Raw genomic sequence first — 14,385 nt, 5'->3', positions numbered from 1 at the left:
GCCTATGCTTTACAAAGGCCTCCCTCTTGTTCCCTGCTGTCCACCCCTCCCATTCCCTGCCGTCTGAAGTTCCCTTTGTTCATCACATTCAGTCCCCTTTAATCTCCTTCACCTTCCTCTGTATCTGAAGCCTCCTGTCTCTGCCTCTCATTTATCCAAGATTGCCTCATCTGCCCTTTTGTTCAGCAGCTCTGGCTTTCCTTTCACACCTCCTGTATCTGTCAGCAGATGGTGGAGGCCTGTGAACCTTTGGGCTTGCAGTAATCCATCTTCCCATTGTCCTGTCCCATGAGAATACCTCTGGTCATTCATGCTCAAATTCCTATTTCTCTTCTTCTCTCCTTCAGTTCCTGGCCTTTTCAGCCTCACCTGAGTTGTGGTGACTTTCTGTCAGCTGTACATGTAGCTAATTCTCATTGGGGTTCGAATTTGAAATATACTCAGAGTCGCAAAGTGATTTCATGCTCTTTATTCAGCTCATAGTGGTAAGGAGGAATGAATGAATGTCCCCTCAAAGTATCTGCTTTATATACATTATTTACACAATGGGCTGCACATGATTGGCTAATTCTGGAATTCTACTGTAAGCCAATCAGGTTGTGGATTCACTTATATCTGGAGCATGATTGGGTGGTTCCTGCCAACCAATCATACTGCTGCATTGTTCTAGGACCAATCAGACTGCTGCATTCTGAATCCTATTGTTCTAGGACCAATCAGACTGCTGCAATTTGGATCCTATTGTTCTAGGACCAATCAGACTGCTGCATTCTGAATCCTATTGTTCTAGGACCAATCAGACTGCTGCATTTTGGATCCTATTCAACTCAGTACATTAACAGCAATAAATCTGGGATATAGTATATGATGATCTTAAAAAAAAAAGTTTAAATATAACTTTGTGAAAAATACAGAAGCTTTCCTATTAGGAATAACAGACACAGGTATAGCAAAAGAGGATTGGAAAATATTCCTGTATGCCACAGGCGCGGCGAGGACCTTAATTGCCAGAAATTGGAAAAATGCAGCAGTCTGATTGGTCCACAGGAGCCACCCAAACCAGCTCCAGGTAGAAGTGAATCCGCGACCTGATTGGCCTGCAGGAGAATCCCGGAATTAGCCAATCACGTGAGGCCCATTGTGTAAATAATGTATATAAAGCAGACATTCTGGGGGAACTTCCATTCCTCCTCACCACTATGAGCTGAATAAAGAGCATGAAATCCACTCTCGACTCCAAATATATTTCAATTACAATGCTTGTTCAGGATGCCTTCGTGTGTATGTATCAGGCCATCTTACTTAGCAGCCTTTATTGCACATCTTTGTATGCATGGAAGTGCTTTGGTTTCCTCTGCATCCCAGTACAGGAGCTTGCCAAGAGAGGCATCCCAGAGCTTTGATGCATGCACTCATATCAGTCAGACATGTGGCTGTTGCCATTTTCTGACCACTTCCTTGCACATTTCCCCCACTCCCACATCATCACATCAAGTGAAATAATGTCAGCAGCAATTGTCATAATCTGTTTTCAGCATTTCGTTGATCAGGCTTGATGAGCTCTTCGCCAGAGGCACAACTGTTTCCTGCCTCAACTGCTTAACTTGATTAATTAATTTGTACTAAGACAGAGCTTGCTAGGGTTTAGCCCCAGAAACTGTTGTCAGTGTCATGGCTCAACTCCAGGGCATTTGAAGAAATAATAAAGAATAAGGGGCCTTTGATGATGAATGCTTGTGCCAAAATAGATTTCTTAGTCTTTAAGGTGCTACAGGACTTTGTCACACAGCAGCACAGAAATTTTCTCCCTTGTGCTTGTGAGGGCCTCCTTATCACCGAGTAAACAAACCCTTTTGCACCCAACTGACGTTAATCGGGAGGCCCTTGTAATCTGTTTTAACTGTTTTTAATATTGCCTAATGATGTAAGCCACACTGGGGCATCGTGATGAAGGCTGGGGAAGGCCAGCAAGAAATCTAGCAAATAATAATCAGAGTGATTTCCTAGAAGACATCATTGCCAACACCTTCATCTTAGAAACTAAGCACTGTGGTTAACCCTGTCAGGGTTAAAGGAGCCCAGAGGTCATCAACCTTTTTGGACCAGTGGCCTCATATTGAATTTTTAGAGAGTGCTGTAGGCACCAGTCACAAAAGGCCTGCCATGCAGGCATGGCAAAATAAAAAAGTAAAGTAACAACCCCCTCAAGCAACCTTATAATTATAGTATGAAGTCAGCTATGTTCTGCTGGCCCTGACTGTGGTGATCACACAGTATTGGCCACATACAAACCCAGTTATGTTGTTGATATCTAATAACAACAGGGAGCATTCCTCAGTACCAGGAAAATATAGTCGGGGGCACCTATGCATATCATAAAACACCAGTAGGTTTTGTGTGGGTTTTTTAAAACAAAAAGCAGCCCCAGGCATCTATTTGGATTGAAGGGGTTGGGGCAGGAGCTGCTTAACACTTAACTCTGCCAGCCACATTTCTGCTCCAAATTGTTCCTCAGCCACATTCCACCCCACATTTCCTTGGAAATGCTACTTGTCTTCTCAAGATTTTGGTCTTCCAAGGCTGATTTCCATTTTTTACAGCCACAAATTCTTCATTGTCTATTATTGCATGTAGCATCTACTTTACCACTGCTAAAGGTAAAGGTAAAGGACCCCCGACAGTTAAGTCCAGTCGCGAACGACTCTGGGGTTGCGGTTCTCATCTCGCTTTACTGGCCAAGGGAGCCAACATTTGTCCACAGACAGTTTTTCCGGGTCTTGTGGCCAGCATGATTAAGCCGCTTATGGTGAAACCAGAACAGCGCACAGAAACACCGTTTACCTTCCCACTAGAGTGGTACCTATTTATCTACTTGCACTTTGACGTGCTTTCGAACTGCTAGGTTGGCAGGAGCAGGGACCGAGCAATGGGAGCTCACCCTGTCGTGGGGATTCGAACCGCCAGCCTTCCTATCAGCAAGCCCTAGGCTCAGTGGTTTAGACCACAGCAGAAGAATAGATTCTGGCAACCATTTATGTTGTCAAGGTCCTATTGTTGGCTTTGGTTTCCTTTCGTTATTTTCCTCCCTGACAACTATATGACTATCCCAACTGTGGCTTTCACTTGCCTCCCTGTATTTTCTCGGTGACCTTTCGGAAACCTATTTAGTGCCCTCCCCTATGGATGAAGGCTCTGTTCTCCCCTTCTCTCTCCCTGTGCCCTTTGTTCTGAGTGGCATGAGGAGGAGGAGCTGAGCCTTTGCTTCTTGAGAGCTTTGTCATCTCCTGCTGCTAGTGCCCCCAGGCCTCTGGTTCTGACATCAAAGGCATTTTGAGAGCAATAGTGACATCACATGCAGGAAGGAGCTCCACTGAAAACAGCAGGCGCTCCTGAACCAGAAAGAAATGAGTTTAGGCAGATAAAGCAAGAGGGATGTCCAACTGTTTGTTACTGGCTACCACTTTGAGTTTACTTACCAACAAGAATAAAAGGGGCATATAATTTAAGAATATTAGGACAAGGGAGTCCACTCTCATTGTATTCCAGCAACTGAATAGGACGCAAGAATGATACAGTTAGTAAGAAGAAGCTCTAGGTCTAGGAGGAAAATTTGTTTTGAGGGGAAATGTTTGCTGTTCGTTAAAGCACCATAATATGAATCTGGCCCTCTTGATTGCCCCTAGTAGTAACTTTTTCAACCATTACAACTATGGCCTAGTTCATATTATGTCATGCTTCAGTTACATTACCGAACAGGAGTAAGTTCCAGGAGCAGCTTTCTATGTGAGCAGTAAATATTGAGACTTTGGGAAGTTTTGCAATATTGTTTAATTTACATTTATACACACTGGGCATGGTAGATTAGCATACCCCCCAAAAAAATTTGGGGAGAAAACTTTGGGGAACCCACCATCCCACTGACCCCGTTGCTCGCCAGCTTGCCCCCTTCCTGCCGCCGACCCCTTGTAGGTTCCATGCCTTTACCCAGGGTTCTGTTTCCTTGGAATGAAGGATGGTGGAGCCTGTTGTGTCTTTACAATATATGCTTTATTTACACAGCATTGACACCCCAGAAAGGTCTTGCTTCTCACATAGCCACAGCTATGGGAATCAAACAGGAATCCGGCATAGCTCTGTCTCTCCCAGATATATGTGCTGCTTATAGCCTGCTGCTTCTCACTTCTAGTTCTCACACATAACTCCCAACTCTGGCCTTTGTCTTTTTAACTACCAGGGCTTTTTTTCAGCCGTAAATCGCTTCCAGCACCTCTAAGGTGGGTGCCATTGCCATTATAAGAGAACAACGGTGAGTTCCAGCACCTCTTTTTCTAGAAAAATAGCACTGCTAACTATCATTTTTCATCTGGCACAAAGCCACTTGCTTTGGTCCTTTAATGCCCCAAACTTAGAGGGCCTGGCTATTCCAGGAATTAAATCCATGCTGGATCCAGAAATTAGAAGGGGGCTCAGGTATACAATCTACCTCCCACAAACTCATAGCAATAATGTATTGCAGTGGTACCTCGAGTTACAAACACCTCGGATTACAAACGCTTTATGTCACAAACTCCGCTAACCTGGAAGAGTTACCTCGAGTTGAGAACTTTGCCCCAGGATGAGAACGGAAATTGTGTGCTGGCGGCGCAGCGGTAGCAAGAGGCCCCATTAGCAAAAGCATGTCTCTAGTTAAGAACAGTTTCAGGTTAAGAACGGACCTCTGGAACAAATTAAGTTCGTAACTAGAGGTACCACTGTAGATCCAAGAGAAGTACTAGCCTTTACTTGCATGAAGTGCAGCTTGAATGTTTGTATTACTATTTCCCCATATAACCACATAACAGCTGGGGTAGACAGTCTTAGAGCAGCATTTTTGTAGATCGAGTAATACATTGGGGGCTGGGATGATAGATAGTCCTGTGCTGCTTATAGCCAAATGCACATCTCAAGGATGTACTAACATATTTAAGCATTATTGTTCTTCCACTCTTCAGCCAAAAAAGTCTTCAGAGTGACTTATGGGTCAGTCTTTTTAAAAACCAAGGCAATCCCAGTCCTCAGGTTTACATTATGAAGGTAGAAAATACTGTATAAAACAACTTTTATTGGAAAAGTTCTGCCTAACAGCAACTATTTCCAAGAACATTAAACTTGAAAAGCAACAGAAAGCAGACAAACTTTAACAAGAAACTAATGGCCTTCTATATGAATAAATAAGACAAAATAAATGCAATTACACATTCAAGTTTTGTGCAATGCCTTTGTGTACAAAGAGGGAAAATCATAGTTCTACAAGCTCATCATGTCAGTAAATATTTTATACAATTAAGTTTCTCAAGGATTATTAAAACATGTGAACAGAAAATGTGTGAGAGAAATTGCCATTGTATCTTATTCATTCTTCCATCATTTGGCACTTGTTTGCTGTCAGTACCTCTGTTTCCCTGTCTACAGAAAATAATGGCACAGTGTCCTTCATTTATTGTGGATGAATTTACCATAAATGAGGGAAGTCGTAGAGAAATAGATAAAGATGTCATATGCAGAGTTCATATGGGAGCTGCTAAATAGATATGGTAACTAAATAGGCAGATGCTTCAGAGTGATGGGCAACACTGTGGACAGCTAGGTTCACAGATGCTATAGATGGGCCAATAGTTGCACTGGGTAGAGTAGTCCACTAATGTGCTTGATGGACACATGCCATAGACCAGTAGATAGAGCAACAGACATTTGCTGTAAAAGCCTCGGATGCTAAATGGACTGTAGTTATTATTATTATTATTGCTGCTCTCAAGTTGGCCTCGTGCTCTTTCCATCATGTGGCATTCCCCTTGGAAAGACGTGGAAGATTTTAGCTACAACCATCCCAGGCAGCAGCTGCAGAGCAAGTAATGCAGGTTCAGCGCCCGCTATTTGATGTGCATTTTGTTTGTGTTTGCAAGAGACATCAGGCTGCTGGCCAGCTCTTCCATGAGATCAGTTAACTCAGGGAGAAACAAGCTGGAGGTGTTTTTCCCCTGCCTTAAAGGAAAATCTCCCTCTGCTGGGTAACTGTCCTTAGACGCTTTTTCAAAGCTACAATGAAATGCAAGCTATATTTCTTTCTGCCGCTGTTGTGAACCTTATACTGGCTTCAGAAATGCTGGAGTGACATTACTGAGGTTGCAACAACCAACCTAAAAGCAGGAATTGGACTTCTTCATCTCAGTGTTTGCTTGACCTGTACGTTCATGGTGGGTGGGTGGCAAGCAGGCATTAGCTACGTGGTTGGGGACTGTAAAACAATTTGAACTATTGCAGGAGTAGCTGAAGCTGCTGTTTTCCAAGGGCTGTTTGCTTGTTGTTCACTCAGTATTTATAGGCTCTTTTGTAACAAAAAGTTATCAGGTCAGGGTATACTCTGGTTTCTCTTCAGATTGTAAAAAGCTATCAGGGCAACTTATGGAATAAAAACAAACATGTTAAAAACAACACGTTAAGGAGTATGATAATAAAATGTACAGAAAGGTCAATCCTCCGGGTACCATGAGTCCAAGCTATGAAGGGCCTTGAAGTGAAAAAGCAGCACTTTGAATTGGGCTCAGAAATGGAATGGGAACCAGTTAAGATGACAATGGCATATTTGTAAGCTCTGACCCTAATTGTTCCCCTACGAAAAATTTCACCTCACATCACTCTTCTGGGGACATTGTTGTGGGGGCCTGGTTGCCTTATCAAGCATATATACATTTTCCCTCAAGGGAAAGGATTCCCTGAAAGGAAGCTACATTGTAAGGTAATGTCCTTACCCAGAGCCATTTCATCTCACAATGCCTTTGGGAATCACTGTAAGTGGCACCAATTACAGTGGTACCTCAGTTTTCGAACGTAATCTGTTCTGGAAGACTGTTCGAGTTCTGAAATGTTCAAAAACCGAAAACTCAATAGCCGACAGCTAGGCCTCAGGATCGTCCACTCAGTGGAGGCCGTGTGGCATGTTTGACTTCCGAGGCATGTTCGAAAACCAAAGCATCTACTTCCAGGTTTACGGCATTTGAAACCCAAAATGTTCGTCAACGTAGACGTTCAAAAACTGAGGTACCACTGTATTTCCTACAACGGGAAAATCTATTTTAAAAAGGGAACAGGGTGAAAGATAAAACTCTGCTACCAAAATCCCATAAGCGTGACTGGAAAGCCCTCTTTAGCCATAGATGTGGTGGAATCTTCTGAAAATCCCGATGTCTAATTTATCTACACAGATTCCGCCCCCCCCCCCTAATTCCTGTATCTCACCTTCATCTTATCAGGCAACTTTTTTTCTTTGGTTCTGCTAAGCCCACGAACAATTCCTCCATATTATATGCATATGTACTCCAGGTTTCCTAAAATAACCAGCACATAAACAGATACATATTACGATGCAAATAACGATATAAAAATCATATGTATCATAATCATACAGTTGGAAGGGACCACGTGGGTCCTCTGATCCAACCACATGCAATGCAAGAATCTTTTTGCCCCGTGTGGGGCTCAAACCCACAACCTTGAGATGAAGAGTCTCATGCTCTTACTGAATGTGCTATCTTGCTGTGGGTAAAATTATGCTGCAGAAATATAGTATAGCATGAAGCCTGACCCTTTTATATATATTATGCATATAATATACACTTCTTGCATATAATTTTGCATAAATGCAGTTGGTTTTTTTTTAAAAAAAAAAAACCCTGACAATGTATGAACAATGGAGACATAGGCAGGATCTCAATACAAGAGGTGTTCTGATGTGAACAAAGCTTGATCAGTTTGGAACCAACGAATTATGGATATAGATTTGTTTAAAATGGGCTCCTCCTCCATCCCTGCCTGTGTGCCAAGTATGTTTCCAGTTCCCTGTGACCTTTGTTCCTCCAACACTGTGACCCCCCCAGACACTTGAGAGACTCCTTTTGTCTTCAGTGTCTTAACCCATTCTCCCTCGCTGCCCCAATGCCTGGAAATCCTGCGCAGAACACCCTCATGGTTCCATCTTATTTTCTTCAAATCCCTCCTTGGATCCCAAAGGGATACTTACCTCAAGCTGAAGTGGAACCCAAGTGTGCATAATTGAATTTGCCCCCCACTCCTCCTTTGCTTATCTCAAATCCCATTTCTCTCTTTTGTTTGTTATCTGAACCTCTCCCCGCACACCGCTGCTGAAAGTTAGATTTTGAGTTCCTCGCAGCAGAAATCTATTTTTCTCGCTTTTGGGTATGAATGGTGCCATGTATATATATATATTCAATTCTTCACTTTCGTGAAGGATAGGTATTCCATCTCCACACCTTTTTCTGGCCCTTTAGTATACACAATACATATCTCTTAGATCCAGTTTAACAGCATGCAATGTGGCTTATACCAGCAAGCTCTGAGATCTGAAACAGGAGCCTGATTTGGCCACAATCTAATCCATACTTTAGACTAATTAAAAGCAATGAGATTATGTACAACTTGCTTGACTGTGGGGCCTGTAGCTGGTGTGATGAAATTGATGTGTGCTGAAACAGAAGAGGGTTTGTTGATGAATTAAGAGGTGCCATGCTAAAATGCACTTCTAAAGTTCTTTGTGTCATGCCTTTCTTGTCTCTTTTTTTTTAAGGATATTATTTTGAAATTCCCTCCATTGGGGCCATCCGAATCAACACACAGGTAAGGAAACGCAACACAATTTGTCCAAACATATAATTTAAAGTACCTTTACTGGCATCTAACCTGACCTTTCGCCTAGCATAGGGCAAAGAATGTGATCAAGATTATTATTTCTGATTAGGTTGGGATGTATGCCCATTTTTCAAGACTGCATTCGCTATAGAGCCTGTAATGGCCAATAATACCAGACTCAACTACCTTCTTGCTAAACATCTGCTCTATCTGTTAGGGAAAACCCAGTCTCTACTCCTTGGGTATTCTGAAGGAATTACAGAACATGAGGGGGATAAGAGCGGATGAGAGAAAATTGCGTGCCTTTTCAAATCTGGCTCTTGAGAAAAAGCGAAAAATGTTGCTTACAGCCTCGTACCTTCTCTGAGGAGACATTTTCATGTCCCTCTCGAAACGGCTCAACATTCCACTTAATGCAGTTCTGAGTTCAGCATCCAACAAAAACTCAAGTGCTGACATTGCACCCTCACATGTCCCTAGGAGCCGCCGCCAAGGGAGAGTGTCAGCCTAGTTATCAGTGTGCATTCTGCCAAATATGTGACTGGCTTTATTCTATCAAACCAGGGGGGGGAAAGGATATACTGCCTTATAAAAATAAAGAGATGTCTTTCAGCCAGTCAGAAATCATTGGTCCATGTAGCAGCAGCCGTGAGGTCTTCGGGAGACGTCTTTCCTAGCTCTGCTACCAGGAATCTTTTAACTGGAGAGGCTGCAGAAGACTGAACCTGGGATTTTGTCCATTCACACCATCTGTGCTCTCCAACTGAGCTGGAGCCTCTTCCAGTGCACTGCCCATGCTTCCTGATTAGCCCAATATCACCAAGTTAATAAAAGGACGAACAGCTGAACATAAATTCAAGTACAGTGGTACCTCAGGTTACATACGCTTCAGGTTACATACGCTTCAGGTTACAGACTACACTAACCCAGATATAGTACCTCGGGTTAAGAACTTTGCTTCAGGATGAGAACAGAAATCGTGCTCCAGCAGCACAGCAGCAGCAGGAGGCCCCACTAGCCAAAGTGGTGCTTCAGGTTAAGAACAGTTTCAGGTTAATAATGGACCTCTCCAGAACGAATTAAGTACTTAATCCGAGGTACCACTGTATTCACTACTAACCCGCAAGCCCCTGTTATTCCAGCACTGGGTCCTCCGGTCTCACAAAGCCATAGTTACTTACCGCACGCTGCTTTGTGTTGGCACAGCCCCCTGTTATTTCGGTCTTAGAAACACAGCCTCCTCACACAAAGCTCTGCTAATATCATAACTTGTAAGGCCCCCTGCTGCCGCAGCACAGCCTCATCCATGGAGAAAACTCTCGCATCCTTGTTATATGGACTTGTATTTATGTGGCTAATTATTAAAACTTCGTGCTTGAATCAGCACGCAGAGGAGCAAGCCAAACTGCCCGATCTATCAAGCTATTAGAGTCGACATGCGGCGTGTGAGAGAGGGAGCTTGGGATGAGTTATTAGTGCCCTGGAAATGGGGTGACGAGGCAAAGCTAATAGCTTTCCATTCAAATGATGCCTAAATCTTCAGGCCAAAAGCCAAGGGGAAAATGGGGAATAGGGTGGGGTGGAGAGAGGCAGAGACAGGAAGCTGGGGAAGATTGAGAAAAGGGAAATGCTATTCCTTTTTTTCTCAGCTTGACACTAGCTAACTGTAGGTAGGCTGGATGCTTGGCTATAGTAGCTCTAGAAGCTTTCAGCACTAAAAATCGTTCGCATATTAGCCCCACTGACAGACACTGTATGCTTCTTTTTCCAGCCATTAGATTCTTGGCAACGGATGCATGCAGCATTCTAATAAAAGTCAGCAAAAGCAGACAAATGACAAAATAAATGTTAAGTTGTGACAGTCTCCTATCTCAGGAAGCAGGAATTTATTTATTTATTTATTTAATTTGTGCCCCACCCTTTCTCCCAAACGAGCCCAGAGCTGTAAACATATCCACATTTTTTTTGTAAATAAAAGGCATTCTAAAACAGTTTAAGAATTCTAAAAATAGTTGCAGTTAAAAACAGAACTGAAAGCAGAACACTTCCTTTCTACCTCCCCCATCATAATGTAAGATATTTTTGCAGGAGGTGAGGGGAATGGCACCCAGGGCATAATTTCTGCATGCTAAACCCAATCCAAACTAGGATTAGGGGTTGTGGAGAAAGCTAACTGAAATGCCACTATCCCTCAAAATTCTCACTTCCCTGCAGTTCTCCAACCTCAAAATATATGCAAAAATTTGTATTTTAAGGGAAGAGTGGCTAAAATACATTTTTAGGGAAAACAACATACAAAAATACATTATATTAGAGGAAATTGCTTGCAAAAATACTTGTATTAGTCAAAATTGGCTACAAATATGTGCATATTAGGATAAATACACAGTAAAATATGGAGGAAATTGTGAGGTTGTTTTTTTTAATGACAAACTGAATTTAGGAATGGAAAAATGAGAAACTACTAGAAAACAAAATGTACTTATTCGTACATCCTGAACTGGTTTAGGACTAGGGTGCTCCTCTTTCATTTTTCCAAAGCAAGACCAAGGCATCACGCTGCTCTGGTTTCAATTCAGTGAAGAGTGGGGGGGGGGGGGGGGAATTACCCTATAAATTAATAAGGAACTCATTCTCCGAGTGTGGGTTCTTATGTAGCCAAAATAGAACCATCCACACATAAGAGGGAGAGATGTGATGAACAGACTTGGGGGAACCTCAGTGTTCACAAAGTACAAATATATTTAAAGAAAGAAAACTAAGGCCAGGCTGGGTGTGGTGGAAGACTCATAGCAGCCCACTGAAGACTGAGCATGTTCAGCAGGCATGGACTGCTGGTTTAGAATTTCAAATCCCTGGTGTTCACTGGGAATTGTACCACTGTGAAGGAGAAACTACAGTTCCCAGGATTCTGTTGGAGGGGAGGGAGAGTCCCCTAGCCTACCAACCAAGGCTGTAGTGAGGATTAAAGGACTGAGCTCACTGGAGAAAAATGTAGATGCAGATTAAACAAATAAATCCAACAGAAAAATTGAGGAGCGCTGGACTCGCCTCAATTTGTTCCCCAGGGGGCAGACCCAAGCAAGAGCCATTGGCTGGTTGAGCCCGCACCCGGGGGAATCCCTGGACCCAGGCTGGCCTGCCATAGGCCCATCTGCAGCCAGGCCTCCAAGCCTCCCCAGCTGACTGCCCAATCACTGACCAGGCCCGTGGCCAGGCCTCAATGCCGCCTGACAATTTAAGGTAAACAGATTTAGATGCAGATTAAACAGATAAATCAGTATCGTAAAGTATTTAAAGATTGTTTTTTAAAATGTGTGGTGATGAGAAAACCTCTGGCAGAGATTGGCTGAGCTGCTGTAATGCTTAGGAAGGAGGAATAGAAGCAGAAGGTATTTGCAAAGGGGGAAATGTCTGTGTCTTGTGAAGCAGCAGGTTAAGGGAAGGCAGGGTTGGAAAATAAAGCAGAGGGGAAGTAATGGCTAAGACATAGCTGTCAACATTTCCCATTTTTTAAGGGAAATTCCCTTATTCCGAATAGGATTCCGCGCAAGAAAAGGGAAAAGTTGACAGCTATGGGCTAAGAAAATCCAAGGAAAGAGGAGGATTCTGAGACAGGAAGGGTGGGCTGGTGGGAAAGATGTGCATGGCCAGGAACTTCAGCAACAAGGAAAGCAGAAATTCACCTAGACTGATTTGAAATACCCAGCCAGATCTTTGGCTGCAGGGCTCCAGAAAATCTAAAGTGTCAGAAAATGTAGATACTGCATATGAAAGACTCCAAAAGGGAATGAGGATGGGTAGTATGTTTTGTGGGCATCGTTCATTGTGTTTACTTTTGCTTCGAGCAAAGTGAAAAGGGAGTGTGTGATTCAGGTTTGAGAAGTGAGAGGCTGGTGGGCAGATAGTGTTGCCCTGTGATGGTGTGATAGTGTTTTGGTGCTTTCAAATTCTATGGCTGTTTTCACACTGAGCATTTACTGTGAAATAGTCTTGCTTTGTTTACTCACTTTTTATGGAGCAACTGCATGACATCATGAACAAAACACACTGCTCTTAATGGTTTTTTTCAGAGCTAAGAAAATCCCAAGTATTTTAACTTCATGGGACAGCTCCATAATTTCCCCAGATGTAGAATAAATCAGGCAGCTGTTCAGTAAATTTTGGGTCTGGTTATGACTTGTATAGATTGCTCTTGCCATTTTCTTCTCTGTGGTTCATCTCTCCTTTCTAGAAATCAACTCTGTCTCTATAAACCTTGCATTCCCTCCCCCCTGCCAAACAATGCTTTTATTTCACACAAACACACAATATGGTCCTTCTAAAAATTATCCCCAACATTTATGACTGGGGAAAGAAGGACTGCCCACTTGGCTGCAGAATGCTTTTTGAATTCCAGAAGTCTGGAAGCGCAGTCTTTGCTATTCCTCTTGAAGCTCAGAGCAAACAGCAATGCTTGGCCGCTGCTAAATCATCCGTGTCTGGAAGCATCATATGATTCCTGATGTGGATAGAGTATAAATGAAGAGGGAGCTGAGGAGCTGAAATCAAGACATGAGCATTGCTATGGAGAACAGAAAAGAAGGAAGTGGGGGGTCGGACATCCTGGTCCAGTATGGGTCCTCCCAATGGACCAGTCTCTTCCTTTTCCTCTGCAATGATGCCTGAAGCTTATCTGAATCATTCAGATCTTCTTTCTCTTGTTGTTCTTTCACACTAATCACAGGCTTGAAAGCCCTATGCAAGCAGGCTTTGTCTATCTCATGCTTTTACCCAAGCCCACACTGGAGTTTGATGCTGAGGAGCCTCTGGCCTGGAAGCATCCTGCAAAGGTGCGCTTCTGCGCAGCTAAGCAGGATCCCGTGCAGCTTTGTAGTATCGTATTTAGCATGTCCCCTCCCCATGCCCCCTTAGGGAACCATAAAGGTTAATAGCTCATTACTGAATATTTATTTCTAGTGACGTGAGTCAGGATTTTGACAGGAGCTTCCCCTCTGGGTTGCTGATTCATTTTTCACTCTGTATTGCGCAGAGAGTACAGAACAGTGTGTCAGTGCCATCTGGTGGGTTTCTCCCAACACTGTAGGAGCCCATTATCTCTCAAAAGTCCCTGATGTCACCTTGAGAATCTTACCTGACTATTTCTTTATATGTGACACGCAATCACATCTATCTTTCCCCCATGGGTTATTTGTGTCAGTGTGCGCATGATTGCTTTCCTTTGTATGGAGGCTGCCGATTTAAGCAAAAGGACAGCAAAGAGAGATGTTTCTTAACCCTTTCCCCTTTAGCTGTTTTTCCCATTCAAAATCTCCCCACTGCCTCCCCCCCCCCCCACTTGCTGAGAGAAGCCAGCTGGAGGGGAAAGGGTTGTCTGCAATCCCTTCCACCCCCATGCCAGTTTCTTAGGTTAAAAACAGAAGGAAAATATACATTCCAGTGATCCCACTCTCTCAGCCTTCAGTTCATGAAACATAGGAGCTCATTTTAAAAATATTTTAGGTCTTCCTCTCCACCCTGTGGGTCCATAGGTGGTTGATGAGAGGGGCAGCTTAAGTGTTGTTGTTGCTGCTGCTGCTGCTGTTAACATGATCCTAAACCTCCGCTGCCTTGTGGGATATCTTCAGGAGAAGAAAAGGCTAAGGAGTAAACCCTACACAAGTGGAGTCCCTACAACAGTAGGAAGGCACCTTGTATGCTTCC

At 43.3% G+C, this 14,385-nt stretch overlaps 2 protein-coding genes across 7 annotated transcripts in view; one reads left to right on the top strand and one right to left on the bottom strand.

Annotated features, from left to right (window-relative positions):
* Positions 1-14,385, top strand: part of CACNA2D2 (calcium voltage-gated channel auxiliary subunit alpha2delta 2) — a 529,531-nt gene that overhangs the window by 447,461 nt on the left and 67,685 nt on the right. For all 4 annotated transcript variants that reach the window (XM_080996409.1, XM_080996408.1, XM_080996407.1 and 1 more), the window contains one exon: positions 8,621-8,670. In XM_080996409.1, the coding sequence (XP_080852535.1) occupies positions 8,621-8,670 (50 nt within the window). The remainder of the gene's footprint in view (positions 1-8,620; positions 8,671-14,385) is intronic.
* LOC308472026 (uncharacterized protein) overlaps positions 5,174-14,385 on the bottom strand; it is a gene marked incomplete at its 5' end in the record, with an annotated part of 286,484 nt that continues 277,272 nt past the window's right edge. For 2 of the 3 annotated variants that reach the window (XR_013983244.1, XR_013983247.1), the window contains 2 exons: positions 5,174-6,438; positions 7,276-7,364. The remainder of the gene's footprint in view (positions 6,439-7,275; positions 7,365-14,385) is intronic. The other variant, XR_013983242.1, reaches the window with a different exon arrangement.

The sequence above is a fragment of the Podarcis pityusensis genome (assembly GCF_964106645.2).
Source record: "Podarcis pityusensis genome assembly, chromosome: 2".
NCBI lineage: Eukaryota > Metazoa > Chordata > Lepidosauria > Squamata > Lacertidae > Podarcis > Podarcis pityusensis.
Note: the sequence above shows the minus strand (reverse complement) of the source record. Positions and strands in the feature narration are given on the sequence as shown.